At 43.5% G+C, this 27535-nt stretch overlaps 1 protein-coding gene across 3 annotated transcripts; it reads right to left on the reverse strand.

Annotated features, from left to right (window-relative positions):
- Positions 1-27: 27 nt before the first annotated feature.
- Positions 28-27203, reverse strand: LOC110509724 (PKc_LIMK_like_unk domain-containing protein). Of its 3 annotated transcripts, none has more exons than XM_021590787.2 (10): positions 26917-27203; positions 26331-26455; positions 9834-10030; positions 5304-5425; positions 5126-5174; positions 4651-4800; positions 2349-2525; positions 2116-2199; positions 1512-1598; positions 28-1197 (listed from the first exon to the last, which is right to left on the reverse strand). In XM_021590787.2, the coding sequence occupies exons 1-10, from the start codon at positions 26997-26999 to the stop codon at positions 1096-1098; spliced, it is 1176 nt and encodes a 391-aa protein (XP_021446462.2). In that variant the 5' UTR covers positions 27000-27203; the 3' UTR covers positions 28-1095. The 3 variants fall into 3 exon arrangements, with proteins under 3 accessions (XP_021446462.2, XP_021446463.1, XP_021446464.1); XM_021590788.2 differs by having other exon boundaries at positions 26910-27022; XM_021590789.2 differs by lacking the exon at positions 26331-26455.
- Between the last annotated feature and the right edge of the window lie 332 nt (positions 27204-27535).

Genomic DNA, 27535 nt, shown 5'->3' on the forward strand with positions numbered 1-27535 from the left:
AGTCCAGTTCAATTGAATACACACAAGTCAATTCATGCATTTTATTACAATGCTTCAAATCTTCTTTAAGTAAGCAAGATCCTTGTTTCCCATAGCAACTAAAATCACAAAATATAGTATTGTATGGATTTGATGTGGAAAACAAAATGTATCCCCACAAAAAGGGTGAAGCAAAATCGTTATTGTACAAGCATGACAAGACATAAAGGCATTTCATATAAACTGATACACAACTGCAGTTAAAGTCTTGCTGAGGTTAGTGTTTCATTGAGTTTAGTATTATTTCATTCACATCCTGAGAGGGAGGGATAGTGCTCTTTCCTCTGCCTACTTAACCCCAGTACTGAACACCACTGTACACCAACCCTTACCTAACACCACCTGCCAACTCTGTTCATCAACAACAGAAAATATGTGACATTACAAACGAGAAAGGATGAGAGAAAGAAAGAGTGTAGTTTGGTCCTCACCCACACAATGGCACAATTCAGCCATCCTATTGACTTCAGCCACATACTGTAACAGTCAGTTCTAGTGCAAAGTCATCCTGACTCAATGTAATCCTGACTCAATGTAATCCTGACTCAATGTAATCCTGACTCAATGTAATCGTAACTCGTCTCCTGTCCCATCAGCTCCCCTGCTGCAGTCCACCAGCGGCCATTACCTCACTGCCAAATGACATCATTCAGATGACTAGTTGGACAGAGAGAGGAATTTCATTTTGCGTGCGTCGCCACGTGGCTGATGAAAGAGAGGAGGAGCAGTCCCTGTTCAATGATGATAGGAGGCAGCTTTGAAAGAGAAGAGAGTGGACAAGTCCTTATGCACTATTTACAATCAAAGGCTTCTACATCCTTAACTTCAAGTGGAATAATACAATAATATCATACAATTTAAGAGCCGTGGGGGGGTCATCCCGTCCTGTTTCAGAGAGTCACACAGAGTCAGCAGAGAGAGCTGCAATGGGAGCCCTGCATGTGTTACTGTAAAGAGGTCCTGAAGTATAAAGTGCCTCTGCTGTATAAGACTTTGGAGTAGCTGCCTGCTGCAGTCCACATGCTCCTGGAGGGGTTTGGGGGTGACCCCACACCCTCACCCCGTGGTCAGGTCTGAGTCGGGGGGTTCCAGGCTCTCAGCGATGTCCTCCAACTCGTCCAGCAGCTCTGAGAAGGAGGGTCTCCGGAACGCATCCATCTGAACCACAGGATAAGAGGACAACAAGCGTTAGCTTCTGCGGTAGATCGCACATGCACGTCTTTCTCACACTCTTGTTATTGAGGTGGATTCTATCACCATGTTCAGATGCTGTCAAAGTGCATTCTAGCGCTACGCACAGAAACACAGACAGTGCGCCTTTGAAATGGAATTTTCCAGACGATCACGGAGATCGTATTCATGATAAATGCTGCGGATATTGGCTCAAACTTAAATCACTTTAAAAGGGACACCTAAATAAACACTGTGTTGGTCGGTCCCCTCCTCTCCCCTCCCCTCCAGTCCACACTGACCAGACAGCAGTTGGCTGACAGCTCCAGGATGTGTCGTGGACAGCCCTGCACCATCTTACTGAAGGCCTCCATGTCTAGACCATAGTCCTGCAGAGAGAAGAAACACAATGTCAAATGCATTGTACACCATTTGTACAACATGTGTTTGTATGGGAACATAGATTATCACTAAGTAGTTACAGGTTAGAGAGCTAGATCAGATAACCAATGTCATGGCAAACAAGAAAAGTTATGAGACCACAACTATTGCTGTAGGCTACTGTTCACCCCACTTTTGATATCCGGGGCCTACTGATGTGTGTGGATGTGTGTGTGTGTGTGGATGTGTTTAACTATACTTGTGGGGACCACAGGAATAGTAAACAAACCAACATTTGACCAACTGGGGACATTTTGTTGGTCCCCACAATGTAAAATGCTACTTCTGGGGGGGTTAAGGTTCGAATGAATGTTAGAATTAGGCATAAGGTTCGTTTTAGGGTTTTCGAACTAGGGTTAGGGTTAAGGTTAGGTTTTTGTGTTAATGTTAGGGTACAGGTTGTGTTCAGGGGTTAAGGAAGTGTGTGCGGTTGTGCGCCAGTGTATGCATGTGTTTTGTGTTCACCCGTGTTCTGGGAAGGATCTCAGGATCTGCTGGGATCCGGCCCAGAATCTCACACAGCATGATCCCAAAGGAGAAGACGTCCACCTGGAGAAAAAGCAGTTATCTTGTTTACTCAAGTCCTACTTCCATTATTACATTGTTATGAATTACTACATGTGTTAAATGAAGGTTAAATAGACAGCAAAAAGCAGTGTACTAAACTGGGATGCAGAGAGTGTGTGTAGGCTACCAACCTTGCGGTCGTAGGGTTCCCCTCGGAGCATCTCGGGTGCCATCCAGAAGGCAGATCCCACCAGAGACATCTTCCTCTCGGGGTCGTTGACCGGCAGTTCCACCATCACCTCTCTGGCCAGACCAAAGTCTGTCACCACCGCCTCCCTGCCCCGATACGTCTCCCGGATCAGACAGTTCTGAACACACAATGTTCAGACAACAGTTCTATACATATATGTGACAAAATATGCAAGTATAGTGTAGAGAATCATTCTAGCATCTAAATCGCTGAGAAATATATTTTCCGTAACCAAAAATATTGTATTTTCAGCTGTTAGAAGCTGGTGTACAGAACCGAAAGTAAAAAAGAGACACAAAAACGGGAAGCATAAAAATAGAGCACACTGCTTCCAATGAGAATGACAGATCTATAACTCACATTTCTACCTGAATTTTGTCAGGTTGCCCAAAAAGTTGTAGCTTGAAACGTACAGTAGATATTCATAGAGCCGGTGTTCACGAGAAACACAATCATTGAAGTCATACAGTAGTCACACCGCAGTGCAACATGTTGACCACAAGAGGTCAGTGTGATACTTCTACATCCACGCAACAAGGCAACATAAACATCATCCATTCAATAAACGTCTCTATGCATTTGAGCCTGGAGGTAGCAACCTATTTCCATAGAAAGTGTGTGTGTGTTTCTACATGATAGGAAACACCTCTTTATTCAGTGTTGAGTGCTGACAGGTATGAATTATCACTGTACTGGAGGTCAAACCACAAGATTCTCAAATGTACAAAGAGGCACAGGGACGGAGGATAGAACACAGTCATAACATTGAATACAAATGTCATAACACACTTAAGATTACTGATCTGCATATGGCTCCTGCATTAAACAGTAGCCATATGAAACCAGCTGGTTTAGCAGGCTGCCTCACAATCCGGTCTGAAACGTCCCTTCACCAGCCATCCTCTCTGAACAGTGAATTATTGAGATGTGACCTGGGGGCCGAGGTGGCCATTTTGTTGTCCCGATACTAGTGATGACAGAGTGGAACAGTAACGTTCGACCAAAACGTCTGTGACAGTGATTTAGACTGTATCCGTATGTAGACCTATGGGTCGGTGGCTAGACAGAGACGATCCGTATCTGTGTTATATATAGAGTATAGAGATCTCCATAACCTCTGTCCCTGATGCTGGTGACTTGGCTGGTCCTAGTTAGAGCAATGCAGGGCGTTTCCTGACACACCGTGGGCCTGTAGTGACACAGCAATGGGAGGATCACAACCAAACAGCCCGTCGTTATCTCATCACTGATGTGTTTTACCACCAAAGAGAGGAGTTTGGACTGTGATGGACAGATAATGAGAAAGGGAGACGTGCGTGTGTGTGCGTGCTTTGTATATAAACAACCCCCCTTTCAACCCGTTTACATACAGGGTTATCTAGGAGGTGGAATTACACCCACCTTACTGGCACTACAGACTAGAGTCCTGTCCAGGGGGTGTACTTGTACATCATGGTGCCTCATGCTACAGAAACAGGAGACAGGCTCCTGCCCTTTGGGCTGTTTTGGCCTGGTCAAGGCTTACTGACTGACTGACTTACGGTATAATGTACATGTGCAGGAGTTGGGCCTGTCTGGCAGCATCCCTAATGGTACTGCCTGGTGAAGTAGGTACATGTGCAGGAGTTGGGCCTGTCTGGCAGCATCCCTAATGGTACTGCCTGGTGAAGTAGGTACATGTGCAGGAGTTGGGCCTGTCTGGCAGCATCCCTAATGGTACTGCCTAGTGAAGTAGGAATTTCCATCTGAGAAAGGCTTGTTCTTATCCTTTCACATAGTTGTCCAGTGGAACTACAACTGACGGTGAAGAACGCAGACCCTGGAGCTTGGCATGTGCGTTGTATACAGTGAAAGGCTCAGTTCTGCGAAAGCTGCTGGAGGTCAAATCGGCATTAGGTTAGGTCCCTATCAGGAGGGTTTGTGTAGGGGGGGCAGATAGAATGGATGTCTAAGGCGGCTCCACGGCTACGTGCTTGAGAAAATAGTCGGCGGACCCCAGTTATCTGATTGACAGATCAAGAAATAATCAGAAACATTTATTTTACTTGTCCTTGATACCTTCAGTCAACTTCCAACTGAATGTCTGATACATGGGGGAAAATGACGTCAAATGAAAGTGACATGCTTTTTTTATATTTTGGAGCCCAGATTGCATTAGTAAGGTACTTGGCTCTGGCACCACTGTAGTTATCTGTCCAGATGTGACCCGAGCCCGACCGTGGTGTTTCTGTGTGTGTGTCTACCTTGGAGTTGAGGTCTCTGTGGTAGATGTTCTTGTAGTGCAGGTAGGTCATGCCTCTGCTGATGTCACATGCCAGATCCACCTTCTCCCTCCAACACAGAGACACGTCCTCCTGGGCCAAGAGGTCCTCCAGACAGCCCCCACTCACATACTGACAGCACAGAGAGAGGCTGCGTAAGAACAATAGATATCCTATATCCAAGGGTTATACATATACATGGCAATCTACTCCCTCAAAACAACCGTGACTACTGCCATGTGCACAAAATACAGAGGAGGGAATGTGCTGTTGAGATGCCTTACGTGTTTCTATGTGATGTACCATATAGATTGGGTTTCTAGGAGTTTTACATAGGCATCCCAGTCTCTTCCCTTCCAACACTGCTACTATGGTGACATGCACACATGTACTGAGAGGAAAACACATCTGCTATCTGTGATCATCAACACGATCATAAACATACTGACAATCTTACCTCCAAGATTGGATACAGTTTATCCTCCCGCACGCAGATTCCAAGATACCTAGGAAGAATCAGAAAACAGATGATAATAACGGTTAGCATTTAGTATCACAATGTCAAGCTCTTTTTGCAACAACTACACATCTTCCTCTAAAAACAGGCATTTGTCATATGTTGGACAGGGACCGACCGGACAATGTTGGGGTGTGAGAGCTTCCGCAGTAGACTGATCTCTCGTACGATGCTGTCCTGGTCCACGTCGTTCTTATAGATCTTGACCACCATCACTTTTCTTGTGGTACAGTGTGACACCTAGACAACAGAGGGCGATATAGTGTATTTCTATAGTGCCGTCCTTGCTCAGGGTTGATTGACAACAGTTGGCGCGATCTCACTGTTCTGCATTTGTACAAGTTGTAAACGTGGCTGGATCTCTTTGAACTGAAGCGAACGAGAAAAACAAACAGTGAATCGCTTCTTGTATACCAACACAACACAAAAGCGTGCTAAAAATAGAACGACTTAAGCAACAGCCTTAACTTCCTGAGGTGATTAAAGTTTACTGCATCCTATTGTCTCTCTGTAAGGCAATACACCATGTTGCCTCCACAGTAGCATCCTCTGTCTGCATCCCAAAAGGCACTCTTCCCTATGTAGTGCACTACTTTAGACCGGTGCACTACATAGGGAATAGGGTGAAATTTGGGATTCAGCCTTTGACTGTTTGGCACAGGTTCTAGGAACCATCCATGGCTGACTGACTGCAAACTAATTACGCTCCTATCAGGACTGGGCTTTATATCGCCATATCAAATAAAATACAATTTTATTTGTCACGCGCCAAATACAACAGGTAGACCTTGCAGTGAAATGCTTACTTACAAGCCCTTAACCAACAATGCAGTTTTAAGAAAAAATAAGTGTTAAGAAAGTATTAACCAAATAAACTGAAGTAAACAATAAATAAACAAAAATAAAAATGAAAAATATAAGAAAATAGAAAACGGGGTACAGGTCAGGTCAGTCGAGGTAATTGAGGTAATATGTACATGTAGGTAGAGCTAAAGTGACTATGCATAGATAACAGAGAGTAGCAGCATAGTAAAAATCGAAGGGGGGTGGTCCAGGAAGCCATTTGTTTAGCTGTTCAGGAGCCTTATGGCTTGGGGGTAAAAGCTGTTAACTTCTTTGAGTATCTGATATGGGCAGAAAGCTTAAATTCTTGTTAATCTAACTGTACTGTCCAATTTACAGTAGCTATTACAGTGAAAGAATACCATGCTATTGTTTGAGGAAAGTGCACAATTTTGAACATAAAGTTATTAATGAACAAATTAGGCAATTTGGGCAGTCTTGATACAACATTTTGAACATTATTGCAATGGTTCATTGGATCAGTCAAAAAACTTTGCACATACACTGCTGCCATCTAGTGGCCTAAATCTAATTTGCACCTTTGCTGGGATAATATATTATGGCCTTTCTCTTGCATTTCAAAGACAGTGCAAAAAAAATACAAAAGAACGGTTGTTTTTTTCTTCGTATTATCTTTTACCAGATCTATTGTGTTATATTCTACTACATTCCTTTCACATTTCCACAAACTTCAAAGTGTTTCCTTTCAAATGGTGCCAAGAACATGAAAACCTTTGCTTCAGGGCCTGAGCTACAGGCAGTTAGATTTGGCTATGTCATTTTAGGTAAAATTGAAAAAAAGGAGCAGATCCTTAGATTAATTAAGAAGCCTTTTGGACCTAGACTTGGCGCTCCGGTACCGGTTGCCGTGCGATAGCAGAGAGAACAGTCGATGACTAGGGTGGCTGGAGTCTTTGGCAATTTTTATAGAGGTGTGGACAGGAGTGGACTGAGCACGCACCCCTGAGGGGCCCCTGTGTTGAGGATCGGCGTGGTAGATGTGTTGTTACCTAACCTTACCACATGGGGGGCGGCCCATCAGGAAGTCCAGGATCCATTTGCCGAGGGAGGTGTTTAGTCCCAGGATCCTTAGCTTAGTGATGAGCTTTGAGGGCACTATGGTGTTGAATGCTGAGCTGTAGTCAATGAATAGCATTCTCACATAGGTGTTCCTTTTGTCCAGATGGGAAAGGGCAGTGTGGAGTGCAACAGAGATTACATCATCTGTGGATCTGTTTGGGCGGTATGCAAATTGGAGTGGGTCTAGGGTTTCTGGGATAATGGTGTTGATGTAAGCAATGACCAGCCTTTGAAACCACTTCATGTCTATAGACGTGAGTGCTACGGGTCGGTAGTCATTTAGGCATGTTACCTTGGTGTTCTTGGGCACAGGGACTATGGTGGTCTGCTTGAAACACGTTGGTATTACAGACTTGGTCAGGGACAGGTTGAAAATGTCAGTGATGCCACTTGCCAGTTGGTCAGCGCATGCTCAGAGTACACATCCTGGTAATCAGTCTGGCCCTATGGCATTGTGAATGTTGACCTGTTTAAAGGTCTTCTCACATTGGCTACAGAGAGCGTGATCACACAGTCATCCCGAACAGCTGGTGCTCTCATGCATGCTTCAGTGTTGCTTGCCTTGAAGCGCACATAGAAGTAATTTAGCTCGTCTGGTAGGCTCGTGTCACTGGGAAATTCATGGCTGTGCTTCCCTTTGTAGTCCGTAATAGTTTGCAAGCCCTGCCACATCCGACGAGTGTCGGAGCTGGTGTAGAAGGATTCAATCTTAGTCCTGTATTGACGCTTTGCTTGTTTAATGGTTCGTCGGAGGGCATAGCGGGATTTATTATATGCGTCCGGGTTAGAGTCCTGCTCCTTGAAAGCATCAACTCTACCCTTTAGCTCAGTGCGGATGTTGCCTGTAATCCATGACTTCTGGTTGGGGTACTGTATGTACATATACGGTCACTGTGGGGACGACATCATCGATGGGCTTATTGATGAAGCCAGTGACTGATGTGGTGTACTCCTTAATGCCATCGAAAGAATCCCTGAACATATTCCAGTCTGTTCTAGCAAAACAGTCCTGTAGCTTAGCATCTGCATCATCTGACCACTTCCGTATTGAGAGAGTCACTGGTACTTCCTGCTTCAGTTTTAGCTTGTAAGCAGGAATTGGGAGGATAGAGTTATGGTCAGATTTACCAAATGGAGGGTGAGGGAGAGCTTTGTCCGCATCTCTGTGTGTGGAGTAAAGGTGGTCGAGAGTTTTTTGTCCCTCGGTTTGCACATTTAACATGCTGGTAAAAATGTAAGTTTCCCTGCATTAAAGTCCCCGGCCACTAGGAGTGCCGCCTCTGGATGAGCATTTTTTTCCTTCTTATGGCCATATACAGCTTGTTGAGTGCGGTCTTCGTGCCAGAAACAGTTTGTGGTGGTAACTAGACAGCTATGACAAAATATAGATGAACTCTCTTGGTATGCAGTGTGGTCTACAGCTTATCATGAGAAACTCTACCTCAGGCGAGCAAAACCTAGAGACTAAATTACATTTTGTGCTACAGCTGTTATTGACAAATAGACACAGACCACCACCCCACTGTTCTATCTTGCCGATGCCCGGAAAACCCAGCCAACTGTATGTTATCCATGTCGTCATTCAGCCACGACTCGTGAAACGTCAGATACAGTAGTACAGTTTTTAATGTCCCATTGGTAGGATAGTCTTGATTGGAGCTCATCCAGATTATTATGCAATGATTGCATGTTGGCTAATAGGACTGATGGTAGAGACGGGTTACCCACTCGCTGTCTGATTCTTACAAGGCACCCCGACCTACGACCCCTATATCTCTGTCTCTTCTTCATGAGAATGATGGGGATCTGGGCCTTGTCCTGTGTCTGAAGTAAATCCCTTGTGTCCGACTCGTTAAAGACAAAATCTATGTCCAGTACGAGGTGAGTACTCACTGTTCTGATATCCAAAAGCTATTTTCGGTCATAAGAGACAGTGGCAGAAACATTATGTACAAAATAAGTTACGACACGTAACGACACGATAGAAAACACGCACAATAGCTCAATTGGTTAGGAGACCGTAAAACGGCAGCCATCTCCTCCAGCGCCATTATCTCTGATCCTTATCTGAGCATCTGGGAGTTCCAGCTCAAGACAAACACGCTAACAATAGCAGGAAAGCCACAGTGGCCCTGCTACAATTGTGACCTGACATGGCCTCCAAGGAAAAGGACTAGGACTGTTGAAGAAGCTGCCAGTGTTCAGTCATGATTATTTAAATGTTGTTCACTTGACTCTACAGACAGTACCTCACACCGAGACAGTATTAAGGGAACTTAAACTGTGTTCCTTTGTCTCGTGGGAATATGAATGCAGAGAAGAACATGTTTGCAGTGTAATTACTTGGGCATGTTGTGTCTGATGCTCTGAGGGGTGTTTAAGGGATCAGCCAAGGCATAATGTTGTCAGTTTTGACACCGGAGTTGGCAGTAGACTAAATGTAGGTTGCTCTTTGTATGGGACTGTATTGTATGTACAGTATGTACTCTGTTAAATATGTTGTAGTACACTTATCTGGATGTGTGCCATATAAAGCTTGATGCCACTTTTGAAATTTGCTGATTTAATGAGGTAATTGTAACTGAAACAAACATGGTAATTAAATCATAGACTTTAATTAGAGGGTGTGTGGAAGGTCAATTCTGTTTTGCTCTATCTTCCGCGCACATAAGTGTACGCATAAATTTTTTCCCCACAGCCATTTCCAAAATGAACAGGTTCGTACCTTGTACACCTTGGAGAAGAAGCCACTGCCAATCAGCTCGGCACTGAAGTCTTCCCAGAATTCCAGCTTGCGGACGGCGGTGCGTAGCTTTTGCCATCGGTCCACCTGGCAGTAGGTGTCTGCTGCCTCTCCGAGCAGTGTGGGGCTGCTGGGTTCAGGGGTCACCTCCACCTCACACCTCATCCTAGGCAGCTCGTCTGGTGAGGCACGGGGCCAAAGGGTCAGACACTTAGTCTCACTCACTAGCCATAGCCCAGTGTTAAAGCCATCAAAGGCACTAGAAATGTCTCTGCGCTCTCCTTCAACCCAATTTAGACATCTTGGAGGCAAACACTCTAAACTAGTAAACATGAGGGAAAAAAGCTTCTGAAAAAGAAAATTGATTTCATCTTTAAGTGGGAGCGCTTTGAAAGATAAATATAGTCATTTAAAATGCAAATGAAACCGATTCAGAGGAAAGGGAGAACTGTTTGGTGAGCTGAAACACATTCTGAGACCAGAACATCATTTGCACAGAAAATATATTTGGAATGCATTAGAATTAATTCCAAATAACTTTGCAATTTACATCTAAGAACACCAGTGATTTGACTTGTATCTTCGAGACTGATACAACTTGTAGTCTAACTGCAGAGTATAAGCCAATATGGTACTTCTGTGAGAAAGTTTCAGAGGTCATTTGTCAAGGTAATCTACTATTGGCTGACCTAACGGTGTCAGGTTTAACACCCAGTTGGAGATGCACACTCGCGGTTTAGATTGATTATTCTTTGCTTTTGCGGTGTGTAACCTAAAACTACAAACACATACGTCAGTAGAGGTCTATGACACCATCACAACAGCATATGTCATTGGTGCATTCAGCTCCAAGACAGAAAACACAAGGTTAAAGCCTTGGTTACTGTATGTGACACCTGCTCAAGGCCAAACAACCTCCTACTTGTTGTCTCCTCACTGAGAGAGGCTTGTTCACACAGATATAATCAGACAAGCTTCTCATAGCTTCTGCAATGGTTCAGAGTTGAAAATGGTTATGCTAAATATTTTCATCGCGATGGTCAGATAAGGTAGGCGTGACAATACTGTAGTGGGAAAGCACACATGGTGACATAGATGTAATCAAATTAGTTTTATGGGTAGAACATTGTTTGTTATGACAATGTCACCATCTAGGGCAAGGCACCCATGAACCAGGAAGAAGCCATGAGAAACTAGATCCTTAAGTGTTTACAAATCCTCTAGGGTCAGTTTAGCGCACGTGTAAAAAATGTTCTAAACGTTTCCCATTTGCAAGTGCAGGAACGTCTTTAATGAAAAGTCTTCAATCACAAGTGACAAGTGGCCACAATATGGCTGCAGTTATCTCTATTCGGTTTCTGGCAACATCTGATGTTGTCACTTTGACATGGAGTGGATTGGGTGGGGAAATCACCCTTGAGGCAGATAGTTCAGCCTTGATGTGACAGACCGAGTTAAACATGACTTCCCAGGCTGCCAAGTTCCCTAAAGTGAAGTGACAGATTTCTCCCTTCATCCAAAGGTCCCTCTTTATCCGCAGCAAAAACAGAACACGCTTTCTATTTTCTTCCCGAGGGCCTTGAGAGGGCTTATTTTGCTCCATTCCCACTCTTTTCCAACATATCTGACACCATAAAAAAGACCGATATCGGTCGAGCCCCAGTTGGAATGTCACGGTTGGGTAAGAAAGTGGAATGACGATGGTATCTTTGCGGGAAAGACGCTACGGCAAATTTCCAGTTAGGCAGCTGTGGCCGTGTACCCTGAGAAAGCCAGTGAACTCTGACCAACCACCAGGCTACACACAGGTCACCAGTTGAGGCTGCTGAAGTGAGGACGGCTCTTAATAATGGCTGGAGCGGAGCAAATGGAATGGCATCAAACACATAGAAACCATGCGTCTGATACCCTTCCAATAAAACCGCACCAGCCATTACCACGAGCCCGTCCTCTCCAATTAAGGTGCAGGTCACATACAGGCCCCTGTATTACACCTCCCTGCTATGTGTAAACACAGGCCACTGGCAAGACAAGGCCTCTGAGACAGGGACTTCAACTGAAAGGTCAGAGAGTCTTACAAACAAAGTCAGGCCAAGAGTTCAGTACTCCAAGGAATGTCATAATCCACAATCATACAGTCATGGCCCTCTGGGCACACTCTGGTTGAATCAATGTCGTTTCAACATGATCAATGTATTGTCTAATCAAATATAACGTTCAACATCATTTCAGCCACCCAATATACTGCATATTGAATACAGTTCAGGGTGAAAAAGTAGAATTTCTAAGTAGAAGTTTCCATGCAATTTCAACGTATACATACTTCTGATGATTACGATGAAATTACCTTGATGTAACAAGCACAAATATAAACGCAACATGTAAAGTGCTGGTCCCATGTTTCATGCGTCTAAATAAAAGACCCCAAAAATGTTCCATACGCACAAACATATTATCTCATCAGATTTTGTTCAGAAATTTGTTGACATCACTGTTAATGAGCATGTTATTCTTTATCAAGATAATCCATCCGCCTGACAGGTGTGGCATATCAAGAAGCTGATTAAACAGCATGATCACTACACAGGTGCACCTTGTGCTGGGGGCAATAAAAGGCCACTCTAAAATGTGCAGTTTTGTCACCAACACAATGCCAATGCCATTGAGGGAGCACGCAATTGGCATGCTGACTGCAGGAATGTCCACTAGAGGTATTGCTAGAGAATTGAATGTCCATTGCTCTACCATAAACTGAATAGTATTTCTGTTTGTAATAAAGCCCTTTTGTGGGGATAAACTTATTCTGATTGGTTGGGCCTGGCTACCCAGTGTATTTAACCATCTACCAATAGGTGCCCTTCTTTGCGAGGCATTGGAAAACCGACCTGGTCTTTGTGGTTGAATCTGTGTGTGAAATCCACTGCTCGACTGAGGGACCTTACAGATAATTGTATGTGTGGGGTACAGAGATGAGGTAATCATTCAAAAATCATGTTAAACACTATTATTGCACCCAGAGTGAGTCCATGCAACTTATTATGTGACTTGTTTTGCACATTTTTACTCCTGAACTTATTTAGGCTTTCCATAACAAAGAGGTTGAATACTTATTGACTCAAGACATTTCATCCTTTTTTATTAATTTGTAAGCATTTCTAAAAACATAATTCCATTTGGACATTATGGGGTATTATGTGTAGGCCAGTGACACATGTAATGCATGTTAAAGTCAGGCTGTAACACAACGAAATGTGGAAACAGTGACAGGGTGTGAATACTTTCTGAAGGCACTTTATGTGTTGGGATGGAAAGGGGTTTGGAGATGTCATTTCCATAGACTTTGACAGTCTTTCCCAAACTGGGTCAAAACACCTTACACAACCTGCATCACGTACCTCTAACATGCAAATAAAGTGGATTATTAAAAGTAACATATTTGTGGCTCCTAGCAAACCACAATCACTTGTTGACTGTCCTTGTTGATTGTTCTTTGTTGACTTTCGATGAAGGATTCTACCTTTAAAAACAAGAAAATATTTGTCTTGAGAAACTAGTCATGACTTGTTGAATGGATGAGAGAGAGATTGGGAAAGCGAGAGCACAAAAAGTCTGTGCACATTTGTGTGTGTGTTATGTGCCGCAGGCCCATTGTGTACAAGACAGATGTTATTATTATTATATAATTTAATCAACAACAGATGAACACGTCAGTGTGGATGAGAGCTTGTAACGTCACCCCAACATTAAAAAGCCATCACGGCTCAATCCTTAGCCATCTACGATGCGGGGGTTTGCCAGTAATGGCTTTCTTTCTTTTTAACCATCCTCTTACAGCAAAGGCTCAATCCAAACTCCCATGGGCAGTCCTAGCAGCCACACTCTACTCTGCACAGCCATCAGTCCAATGAGTCCACCCCCTGGCTCTCTCTGCAACCCCGGGCATCCTGACACATCCTCTCACACAATCTGCTTACCAGCCCCCCCCACCACCCACCCACCCACCCAGAGTGGCACAAAGCACACCATAATAGACAGATGATTGACAATGCAATACTAGGGGGAGTGGAATAACCTCCTCTCACTCAGCGACTGAGCTAAACAAGGCGTAATGTTGTGTACAGACATGCAGACCGGGCTTGGAAGGAGGACATGTTAGATAACTTAAGAGGTTAAGAGGTTTACATAGAGAGATGTATCTGAAATCCTTTACCCCACACTTCCTGTCTCATGTCAACTAAAGATCAAATCCTGTTTAATCTCTTGTCAGATTTGTGAAACGATTGCTTCTGCTCATATCTGCATACAGTGCCCCGTTTATTTCCTTCATTCCAGCATCAGCCTTTCAGCACTATGGGATATGTGCATCGTGCATATTTCACTGCACACAGTCAATATCTAGTCATATCCAATCATCTTTCATTGATAGGCTAATGTTTTCTTTCCGCACCCATCTTTTGCTTTGTAACATATTGCTTTCTAACAACCAATGGTGTACAGTACAGTATCATATCAACACAAACAGGCAATTACCTGGTGAAATATTAACTTTCTGCTGCCATGAGCTATCACCTATTGTACATGACACACACAGAGAAACCTGCTTGGCTGGTCCCTTACCGTAGCACATTTATTCTCTTATAGGACTGAAACTGTTCTGCGCTTCCTCCTCACATTCTCTCCCACTAAAACTCTCAAAGCGTGCAGGAGAGTGGGCAGAAAGGCCTTCCTCGTGTGTGTGTGTGTATGCGCATGTCTGTGTGCTCATGTATGTGTGAGTGCGTGTGCATGTGTAGATTAATGAGAACTAGCTGAGTTTGTGTGGGCTAAACTGTCTGTCCGAACATTATATCGTGTATGTGTGAGGGCAGGGGCGCAACTTTCACTTGGGACGGGGGAGACTGGGATGGGGACATGTGATTCTGATTCCCCCTCCAGTTTTATAATTGGAATGTGATACAAAAAGAGGCAGCGGTGTGCTTTAAGACCATGTGGACGTCTCCGAGCGGTCGGGTAGGCAGTTTGGAGTGTTTATCCCACTGGATAAAGATAAATATACAGTACCGGTCAAAAGTTTGGACACACCTACTCATTCAAAGGTTTTTCTTCATTTTTAAAACTATTTTCTACATTGTAGAATAATAGTGAAGACATCAAAACTATGAAATAACACGTGTCATGTAGTAAACAAAATATTTTTTATATTTGAGATTCCTTAAAGTAGCCACCATTTGCCTTGATGACAGCTTTGCACACTATTTCTGTAATATATATATACATGTCCCCCCCACTTCTAAAACCAAAGTTGCACCCCTGTGTGAGGGTTTATTCGGACTCTTGCAGGGGTTTGCACTGAGTGGTCCTCTGGAGCGTTACGCAAACTCTGTCTGCCTGTGTAATTCCCAAGGAGAAATGAATGTGTGAGTACGACATGTCTGAGTATACGAGCTACTGAAAAAGAGAAGGTGGTTGTGCTAATAGGAGTACAGTATGTACCCTGTATAAGTATGGAAAGACAGTGAGTGATAGATGGGAGAGGCAACCACGATGCAAGCTGGGTTAAGCGTTGTTGGACACGTGGAGGGCCACCCACCACTAAACAATCACAGAGCCACTCAGCCCTGATTTCATGAGAGGGCCAGAGAGAGGCAGAGACGGGGGAGTCAAAAAGAACAAGGCCTTGTGTGGGTGATGTGATGAGCATAACAATATATACAAATAAACCTGATCAACAACAACAACCTTACACTGGCCAGCAGCACAGGCTGGCTCAGACTCAATTAGTTATTTAATACGCAATTTGATATCACTCTCGTATGCAATACAGTTAGTCTAAGATCCGTATAGGCGATGCAACAAATGAGATCAGGTTGAAAATGGCCGGAATAGAGCTTTTCCAAATGGGCCTCCCACGTGTGGATAATAATTCATTTATGCTCCTGTGTCATGAGGCTGCATGGAGAGCTGGCAGGGTTTGGAATTGTGTTGATGGAAAGAAGCATCAGGTCCTGACCTGGTTGGACTTTGCTGTGCTGGGTAAATAATTCAGTCTAGTGGAACTCTAGAGCTGCTGCTGGCTCTCTGCTCCCTCACTTTCTGGCCCCGTCCCCTGTGACATGGCTCTCTGCTCCCTCCCTCTCTGGCCCCGGCCCCTGTGACACAACTCTCTCAGGTTACTTCCTGTCACCCTAGAGGGTTTAGCTCCTGGGGTCACGACCTGCGGCTTCCATAAGGTCAGTCTGTGTGCATGTTTGGGGAGTGTGTGTGTGTGTGTGTGTGTACGTGTGTGATAAACTGCTGGAAAAGACTATGTAAGGAAACCACCCAGGCAGAGTTCAAGGTACATCATGTAAAACATAAAAAACACTGACTCCTTCAGGAAGTTATTCAGGGTGTGGGACTGTAGATATCTTCATGCTGAATGGCTAAGCGTCTTGGGCAGGGTGCTCTAAGCTCCTAATGCCGTGATCATTATATTCGACATGAGAGACCTACAGTGGAAGTCAGAAGTTTACATACACTTAGGTTGGAGTCATTAAAACCCGTTTTTCAACCACTCCACACATTACTTGTTAACAAACTATAGTTTTGGCAAGTCGGTTAGGACATCTACTTTGTACATGACACAAGTCATTTTTCCAACAATTGTTTACAGACAGATTATTTCACTTATAATTCACTGTATCACAATTCCAGTGGGTCAGACGTTTACATACACTGAGTTGACCGTGCCTTTAAACAGCTTGGAAAATGGCTTTAGAAGTATCTGATAGGCTAATTGACATCATTTGAGTCAATTGGAGGTGTACCTGTGGATGAATTTGAAGGCCTACCTTCAAACTCAGTGCTTGACATCATGGGAAAATCTAAATAAATCAGCCTAGACCAAAAAATTGTAGACATCCACAAGTCTTGTTCATCCTTGGGAGCAATTTCCAAACGCCTGAAGGTACCACGTTCATCTGTACAAACAATAGTACGCAAGTATAAACACCATGGGACCACGCAGCCGTCATACCGCTCAGGAAGGAGACGCGTTCTGTTTCCTAGAGATGAAAGGTACTTTGGTGCGAAAAGTGCAAATCATTCCCAGGACAACAGCAAAGGACCTTGTGAAGATGCTGGAGTAAACAGGTACAAAAGTATCTATATCCACAGTAAAACAAGTCCTATATCGACATAACCTGAAAGGCCACTCAGAAAGGAAGAAGCCACTGCTCCAAAACCGCCGTAAGAAAGCCAGACTACAGTTTGCAACTGCACATGGGGACAAAGATCTTACTTTTTGGAAAACTGTCCTCTGGTCTGATGAAACAAAAATAAAACTGTTTTGCCATAATTTACCATTGTTATGTTTGGAGGAAAAAGGGGGAGGCTTACGAGCCAAAGAACCACATCCCAACCGTGAAGCACGGGGGTGGCAGCATCATGTTGTGGGGGTGCTTTGCTGCAGGAGGGACTGGTGCACTTCACAAAATAGATGGCACAATGAGGCAGGAAAATTATGTGGATATATTGAAGCAACATCTCAAGACATCAGTCTGGAAGTTAATGCTTGGTCGCAAATGGGTCTTCCAAATGGACAATGACCACAAGCATACTTCCAAAGTTGTGTCAAAATGGCTCAAGGACAACAAAGTCAAGGTGTTGGAGTTGTCACAGGGAACTAGGTGTGTGAGGAATGGAATCAGGCGCAGAGAGTTCCACAGGGAACTCCAAAGTGCACTTTAATATGGCACAAACAAACAAGCCCACAACACAGGGCGCGGAAATATATGGACCACCCAAAAACACAGGGTACCAGGTCCAGAACACAAACACACCTAACTAACGCACACACGTAACACAAAATTAATCCCCCACAAAACAAGGGCGGGTAAACCTACTTTAGATAAGGAAGCCCATCAAGCGCACACAAATAGACACAGGTGCAACTAATAAGACAAAACAAACAGACAATGAAAAAGGAATCGGTGGCGGCTAGTAGGCCAGTGACGACGACCGCCGAGCACCGTCCGAACAGGCAGGGGAGCCAACTTCGGCGGAAGTCGTGACAGGAGTGGCCATCACAAAGCCCTGACCTCAATCCTAAATTCAATTTGTGGGCAGAACTGAAAAAGCTTGTGCGAGTAAGGAGGCCTACAAACCTGACTCAGTTACACCAGCTCTGTCAGGAGGAATGGGCCAAAATACACCCAACTTATTGTGGGAAGCTTGTGGAAGTCTACCTGAAATGTTTGATCCAAGTTAAACAATTTAAAGGCAATGCTACCAAATACTAATTGAGTGTATATAATCTTCTGACCCACTGGGAATGTGATGAAAAAAATAAAAGCTGAAATAAATAATTCTCTCTACTATTATTGTGACATTTCACATTCTTAAAATAAAGTGGTGATCCTAACTGACCTAAAACAGGGATTTTTTTTACTAGGATTAAATGTGAGGAATTGTGAAAAACTGAGTTTAAATGGATTTGGCTAAGGTGTATGTAAACTTCTGACTTCAACTGTATATCCACAGATTGTATTCCTTTATTCACATGTACTGTACACATTTTGCTTCATTGTCATTCTCCAGGTCACATTATCTCGTCAAGTGCCGGTGGTGGGAAGAGTCAGACTTAAGGAGTATCAATCAGACGTCAGTGACTGAAGCCTGATAGCACTATTAATGGATCAGATTTCTGACAAACACTTGACCAACCAAAGACAAATTACAATCTAGGCCCAGCATCTCTGAAGGGAATGAATAGATGGAATGGGTGAGAATGGTTCAGCACCAGGCTACCAGGCCAGGTGCCTGAGTACAGAACAACCTGATGTTCAAAGGCTCAGCTAATCCTCACAGCTCTGCCACATTCCACAACCCTGCCCAGGACAGCTACCTTCCAACCTAGCTACTGCTGGAGCACAGTCTGCTACTGGTGGTGAACTCTCTACCACTGTTACCCTGGCACACCATCAGAGAGCCCACGGAGACTGGCTAGAAGCAGCGGAGGGCACCTACTATACAATGCAATGGATAGGATATTACTGTGTTCTACACCAACTAAACAAACAATACCCATGAAAACAGTTTATTGAGGATGAACATTTTCCCTGACCAGAACTGTGTATAATGTAGCAGCTTCGTGTGGGATTCAGGTTGTTTTCAGTTCAATTGTGTAGGCAGGCTTTTTAAGTAGATATGTTTCAAGTTAAAGTGCGCCCAGTCATGCTAGTTACTTTTTATGAAGGATTAACCAGGAGAGAAAACGGGGCTGTAGGAAGGATCTTACTTAGGACGGGGGAGGGATCTACCTTGCCTGTGTGTCATCTAAAACAATCCAGGATGTGAGAAGGCACAGCATCGCAGTGCTAGAGGCGTCACTACAGACTCTGGTTCAATACCAGTCTTGGTCTTAGCCGGCCGCGACCGGTAGTGCGGCTTGGCCGGGTCGTGTTTCGGAGGACGCATGGCTCTCAACCTTAGCCTCTCCCGAGTCGGTACGAGAGTTGCAGCGATCGGACAAGACTAACTACCAATTGGATATCACGAAATTGGGGAGAAAAAAAAGGGGTAAAAAGTATTTATTTTTTTTTTATTCCAAAGCTGGTCACCACGTGGCAGGGTTCAGCCAGCAATTGCGTGCCAGCATTGTGGCACACAGGGAAAGGCTAACTCGTGTGGCTAAGCCCCTAATGAATCGACTCCCTTGTCCATGGACAAACCCCCACAGATGACCTACGCACATTCATTCAGCTACTTTGCTCCAACTGAACAATCGACTGCAACCACAAAAAAATGTCCCAGGAGTGAAACACCACAGAGCAATAATATCAATATAACCAAGGACGGTACATGGTAAACAGAAAGCACAGACAAAACGGACATCACTCCTAGCGGGAGAGAACAGTCTTAAGAGCATATCTCATTCCTTCTCTAAGTGAGTGAGAATGACTTCTAGATCTGATGAATGCTTTGTACCTGCAGAAAGGACACTGGGTAAGAAATCTGATCTTGTCATTAAAACGCCATAAGAGACTGGGCTGTTCTTCAGGCTCAGAGACAAATTACCACAGACTAGCCCAACAGCCATATTGCCTTTGTCTAATGCACCGTGGATAGATCCGTAGGCTACCTTGCGTACCTCTTACAAAGGCTGATGCAAATCATCTATCCATACAATATTTCTACCAAGTGTGCTGATATTTAACTAAATCTTCAGGTATACTGGGTGTGCATCCAGTTAGTGTAAATATCAATACAAAAATACAGTATGTGAATTATAATAATGTAAAGTTAATTTTCTGTCTTACCTGTATATCAGGCACTGAATCAACTGTAACCCCCCCCCCCCCCCCCCTTTACAGAACCTCCTGTACTGAAGGCCCACAATGCCTGTTTTGTTGTCTGATATTAATAACCTATTTATGACTTGTCATCCTCTGTCCTCGTTCAGGGGGGCAGTAGCACAGTTCCTGTTCTTGCCCTGCTCCTGGACAAATCTAATAAGACCAACCACACGCCACAGGCAACCAAGGCTCTCCAACTCTCTGATTCCATTGATGCCTAGCGAGCTCATAACCGTAAAGCAAGAGAGCACACTTTCTATTCAAACAGGCGCAAAACATTCTCCCAAATCGATGTCGTGCTATTATCTACTCTTCTATTTCCTTTAATCAAGAAAATATAAATTTGACATACAGTACGAGCCTATCTGATCATAATGATTATTACTGCCAGATACACATTTCAGAATCTCCTAAAAGAGCCACAAGATTATGCTTTTCCTTACTACAAGAGATCCTACTCTCTGTGAACAATTTGAACTGAATTGAATGAATTCAAAATTATTAACAAAAATTCTGTCGATGATCCTCTGATTTTCTGGGACGCCATGAATAAAATCACAATTAAAAGAAGATATCATAAATGGGAAAGATTTTAACGGATGTCAGAGTCTTCTCTCAACAAACACTTTTTTCAAACCAGGTAGCAACTACTCTTTTCAAAGTCACGAGGAACTAAATCTATTGATAAGACAGAGAGCAGAATCTGCCATCCATCGAGTTAGACTCAACCATTACTTCCATGGTAATCGACCCAGTCGTCTACTGACCAACAAGCTACGCAGTAATGATCAATTAGCCAATATTGCAACTATTGAATTTGAATCAGGTGAATTACTATCAGAACCAAAATGTATTAACCAAAGATTCTCCCCCATTTTAATAAAGAATTGTATACCTCTGATTGTAAATCCACACCAAGCCAGATCAAATCAAATAAAATGTTATTGGTCACATACACATGGTTAGCAGATGTTAATGCGAGTGTAGCGAAATGCTTGTGCTTCTAGTTCCGACCGTGCAGTAATATCTAACAAGTATTCTAACAAAGATTGAGTCCTTTTAAAAAAAAGATATAAGAACTCTTCTCTCAACGGAGGAAGCCGGCTTGCTGGAAGCCCACGTCTTTCTCCATGAAATCAAAAGGGCATATTGGATAGCATGAATAAAGGCAAATTACCTGGTTGTGATGGTATTCCTCCTGAGGTCTATTTAACATTTTGGAAACAATTAGGTCCACTGTTACTTGAAATCATTAACTCAGCCATTCACAACGGTTCATTTGGAAAGGACGTAAATAGAGCACAAATTTGGCTGTTATAAAAAAAAAAGGTAAGGATGCCCCCTATCTTTGATAAACACAGATTGGTACATCTGGACTAAAGAGGGTTTGTTAAAAAAACTATTATCCTCAGATATCCTCCATCATGTATTACATATCTTACATGCTTCATCAGAAATCAAAGCTCCTTTGGGCAGTTCTCTCTCTCGACGCAGAAAAAGCTTTTGATAGACTAGAATGGTCGTATCTTTGGTCGGTTTTGGAACATATGGGACTTGGCTCCAATTGTATTCATATGATTAAAATACTATATACCAATCCCTCAGCCATATTTCTCAAGGTTCCATGTCTTCTCCCTGGACCTCCTCAATGTCCACCTCTTGAACATCAGACTCTGAGGCCTCATCTTCACTGTCACTTTCCAACCTTGTTGAGGATGGCTCGTTGTCAGGCTCAAAAAGCCTTAAATTTGCCCGGACGGCCATCAATATTTCAACCCTTATATTGGTCAGTCTGTTGCGTCCGTGTTCCCAAACAAGGACCAGTTGCGCTCTGAGGCGGCTGATGTTGGTGGGATTTGGAGGATGATGGAGGCAACAGGGGAAAGAGCCTCTGATCCACAAAATCCCTTCCACCAGGTGGCTGATGAGATATGTTGGCACGACTGCCATGTTGCATCTCCATCCCAAAGCCCTTGCTGGGAAGTGTACTTCGCCAGACTGCCAATAACCTTGCCCTGATCCAGGCCAAGGTGGAGAGACACGGTAGTGATGAAACCATAGGCCTTGTTGATCTCTGCATCAGACAGGATGCTCTTGCCAGCATACTTGGGGTACAACATGTACTCTGCGGCGTGTATGGGCTTCAGGCAGAAGTCTTCATGCTTTTGATGCATTTCAAAACTGCAGTTTCCTCTGCTTGGAGCAACAGTGAAGTGGGCAGGGCAGTATGGATTTATTCTCTTACATCTGCAAGCAGAGTCTGAACATCAGACAGGATGGTATTGTCTCCATCAATCCGTACAATGGCTGCTGCTATAGGTTTCAGGAGTTTCAGGCTGCTTACCACACTCTCCCAAAATAAATCATCCAGGAGGAGCCTCTTGATGGGGTTGTCCATATCGGCAGACTGTGATATGGCCATTTCTTGGAGAGACTCCTTCCCCTCCAGAACACTGTCAAACATGATGACAACACCAGCCCAATGGGTGTTGCTGGGCAGCTTCAATGTGGTGCTCTTATTCTTCTCACTTTGCTTGGTAAGGTAGATTGCTGCTATAACTGGATGACCCTTCACATACCTAACCATTTCCTTGGCTCTCTTGTAGAGTGTATCCATTGTTTTCAGTGCCATGATGTCCTTGAGGAGCAAATTCAATGCATGAACAGCACAGCCAATGGGTGTGACGTGAGGGCAGGACTCCTCCACTTTAGACCAAGCAGCCTTCACTGTCTGTCACCAGTGCAAATACCTTCTGTGGTCCAAGGTCCTTTATAGACTGCCTTCAGCTCATCTGCAATGTAGAGACCGGTGTGTCTGTTGTCCATTGTGTCTGTGCTCTTGTAGAATACTGGCTGAGGGGTGGAGATGATATTGTTTATTATTCCTGGCCCACGAACATTCGACCACCCATCAGAGATGATTGCAATACAGTCTGCTTTCGCTATGATTTTCTTGACCTTCACTTGAACTCTGCATCCAGCAAATTAGTAGATAAAGCATGTCTGGTTGGAGGGGTGTATGCTGGGTGAAGAACATTCAGAAATCTCTCCCAATACACATTACCTGTGAGCATCACAGGTGAACCAGTTGCATACACAGCTCGAGCAAGACATTCATAAGCATTTCTCTGACTACGTTCCTCCATTGAGTCAAAAAAACTTCTGATTACAGGAGGACCATGAGCTGTTGCTATCGATGTGGTGTCTGATTCATCATTTTCACCATGAAAATGATCTTGAGAATCAGCTGTACATGTGATGGACTTTTGTCAGAGGTTGCTTGTTGTGAGCGCTGAGGGAACTTTATGCACTTGGCCAGATGATTCTGCATCTTTGTTGCATTCTTCACATATGATTTGGCACAGTATTTGCAAATGTACACAGCGTTTCTTTCTACATTAGCTGCAGTGAAATGTCTCCACACATCAGATAGTGCCCGTGGCAAGGGAAAAAAGGAGTAAAAAAAAAAATACAATTCCATGTACAGATAAATAGTTAAGCAGTTAGATTAAACAAGTCCTTTGTAAGATAAATGTTTTTAAATGAAACATGTATGGAAACAGGTGAATTAACACTCCTCAGTTAGCAGGCTCAAGCAAGCTAAAACCCACATGGTAGCAAAAACTAACTAGCAGGGACTGTTAACAAGTTAGAAATGATTTAAACACATGTATGTATGTCATATAAAATATATTCACCCCACCCAGTATTGTAATCAAAACTTACCAGAAAGCATGTAGTCCTTGGCTCAGACAGTGTTGTAGTGTGGGCTCAATAGCATCTCATTAGTGTGCAAGATCTTGAGAATCAGCTGTACATGTGATGGAAGATTACACTGTGCATGCAGAGGGTTGCAATTCTATTGAATTGGGGATAGCAACCCTAATCTACACACAATACCTCATAATGACAAAGTGAAAACAGGATTTTTGAAATGTTTGAAAATGTATTAAAACCCAGAAATACCTTATTTACAGAAGTATTCAGACCCTTTGCAATGAGACTCGAAATTGAGCTCAGGTGCATCCTGTTTCCATTGAGATGTTTCTACAACTTCATTGGAGTCCACCTATGTTAAATTCAATTGATATGGGACATGATTTGGAAAGGCACACAGATGTCTATATTATGTCCCACAGTTGACAGTGCATGTCAGAGCAAAAACCAAGCTATGAGGTCGAAGGAATTATCCGTAGAGCTCCGAGACAGGGTTGTGTTGAGGCACAGATCTGCAGAAGAGTACCAAAAACATTCTGCAGCATTGAAGGTCCCCAAAAACACAGTGGCCTCAATCATTCTTAAATGGAAGAAGTTTGGAACCACCAAGACTCTTCCTAGAGCTGGCCACCCTGCCAAACTGAGTAATCGGGGGAGAAGGTTCTTGGTCAGGGAGGTGACTAAGAACCTGACAATCGCTTTGACAGAGCTCTAGAGTTCCTCTGTGGAGATGGAACAACCATCCAGAAGGACAACCATCTCTGCAGCACTCTACCAATCAGGCCTTTATGGTAAAGTGACCAGACGGAAACCACTCCTCAGTAAAAAGCACATGACAGCCCGCTTGGAGTTTGCCAAAAAGCACCTAAAGATTCTCAGACCATGAGAAACAAGATTCTCTGGTCTGATGAAACTCTTTGGCCTGAATGCCAAGCGTCATGTCTGGAGGAAACCTGGCACCCTTTCTATGGTGAAGCATGGTGGTGGCAGCATCATACTGTGGGGATGTTTTTCAGCGGCAGGGACTGGGAGACTAGTTAAGATCGAGGCAAAGATGAACGGAGCAAAGTATAGCGAGATCCTTGATGAAAACCTGCTCCAGAGCGCTCAGGACCTCAGACTGGGGCAAAGGTTCATCTTCCAACAGGACCACGACCCTAAGCACACAGCCAAGCCAAGAGACCTGAAAATAGCTGTGCAGCAACACTCCCCATCCAACCTGATAGAGCTTGAGAGGATCTGCAGAGAAGAATGGGAGAAACTCCCCAAATACAGGTGTGCCAAGCTTGTAGCGCCATACCCAGGAAGACTCAAGGCAGTAATTGCTGCCAAAGGTGCTTCAACAAAGTACTGAGTTAAGGATCTGAATACTTCCCAAAGGCACAGTAAGACTACTTTTGGAAAGCTCTTATTCTGAGCTAGCCATTAAAAAAGTATGGTCCACAGATGTAATAGAATCTGAACAACCCTGTTAACTGGAACAGAATATGGAAATATATGACCATGGCATCCCGTAACCCGAAATATTAACTTAAGTTTGTTCACAGACTGTATTTAACACCAAGGAAACGTTTTACGATGAGATTGGCCTCAACTCCCAACTGTTCACTGTGTCCCCTAAATCAGGTAAGCACATTCCTCCATATGATCTGGGAGTGAGTGCCTGCTGTTAAATGCTTCTGGGGAAAAGTTACGAAATTCATTCACAGTATGTTACTTACTGAGTATAGTTTATTGAATCTCTCAATCAATTAGAGATGATTACTGCTTGCAGGCAGCACTGCCGCAAAATAAGTCTTTGATGTTATTTTTCCTTTTTTTGAGGGGAAGCCTACAGGTTTTATAAATGTTTAATTTGAAATGGATAATATACCTGTATCTCCCCCAACAATAAATAACAAAACAAAGAAAATTTGAGGGAGATTACCACACTGTTCAGAACTCCAAGGTGATTCAAGTTGGAATTGCAAAATCAGCAGTCAGTCAAGGTGGAATAATTGACCAATCATGTTATTATCCAGTTATTACCATAAATACATGATATTTATTACTGTACAACCTATTTCTTTCAGCTCAAGAAAATTAACTGATTACAACACAAGTTTAGATCTACTTTATCACTGTGACTGGCTTGGCACAATCTAAGTTTAGTTTACATCATTAGGCAAGCCCTACTTCAGTCGTCTAAGCCCTTGAAAAATGCGAAGCACCTGCTGTGCTGATGGATAACATAACATTGTTCAACTCTGGGGTGCACAGATACAGGATTTAAGCAATGCAATCACTTTCATCAAGAGCTTTTCTCCAATTATTTTCTTTCAAGGGCAGGAATCTGGAGGAATTGAGGGCAACGGAAGAAAATAAAGTAAGTTAATAGTAGGTAAGCTGTGGCAAGCATATGGATGGACTAAAAGAGTGTACTACTTACTCCATCGATTCAGTAAGCTATTCATATGCATCTTGTGATGGGTGGACAGGAGGGTTGCACAGTCAGTCCCACAGTGTGTGTAAACACAAGCAAGACCAGCAGAAGTTAGTACCTTTGTCCAGCAGCTGAGAGAGACCAGACCACAAACATTATGAACACAAAGCCACAGACAGGGGACAACGCAACTAAAGGTGATTAAACATGCAAATAAGTGTCACTGTCACACCACAAGATACACATGAAACATTCCACTATTGGTGATAAAACTATTATTGCACTTTCAGTAGGCTGCTTGTGTAATCTGGATGACATAGGGACCTATAAGAGAGCACCTGTTGCGTGTTTCAGCGCTTATTCGTGCATGATCACGTTACGGGTATCTTTACGTTTCAGACGAGGAAACTACGCATTACCTGCCATAAAATTTGTTATACTATTTTAGGATGGTAGGCTTAATAAATGTGTCAATGATGCAATAAACAGCTGATTTATATTACGTAACATTTCTAATTATATTGGGATATGATTTCATTCTTAACGTCACCTATCATTCGAAGGTGTAGACACCTTACTACTTACTACTTACTGCGGCAAACTGTTGTATAGTTGAGCGTTTTCTTCAATGAACTTCCCTGGCTGCGTCGTAGATGAAAATAAATATTTCCCCATAGAGGTTGCGCCAGCTCCGCAACACTTTTAGCGCGTTCATGCGAGTGTCTCACAAACAGAGTAAACAATGCCTCAATCCCAATCAGTCACCGTCGGGTTCAGTTGTTGTGCAGAAACTGAACCCACGCAGGTTGATGAAATCAGATTACATGTATGCCTTATCTGTTGCCTCCCTGCCCTTCAACCGGTCACTCGGTAAAAAGTGAGACCAATGACAGCGGTGCCCAGTCCTGCCCCCCCCACCCCAGACAGCTGCCGCAATGGGAAACTTTCGTATTCCAAAGAACCGTTTGTTCTCATAACCTTTTCACTTCTGTGTTCTGTAAAGCAAGTCTAGATGACCTCCCAAAATGTTAACCCGGCAATAACTGAACCATTCTTGATTTATTGAATAACATCCCTATTCCACATGTTAAACTAATTCCCCATAGACATTCAACAAGTTTGCTTGCAGCTGGTTTATACAACTATTATAATACATTCACCTATTAGGCCTATGAGTATTATTCAGCTATAGGCATTTATTTTTGACCCGA

The sequence above is a fragment of the Oncorhynchus mykiss genome, chromosome Y, assembly GCF_013265735.2.
Source record: "Oncorhynchus mykiss isolate Arlee chromosome Y, USDA_OmykA_1.1, whole genome shotgun sequence".
Lineage (NCBI taxonomy): Eukaryota > Metazoa > Chordata > Actinopteri > Salmoniformes > Salmonidae > Oncorhynchus > Oncorhynchus mykiss.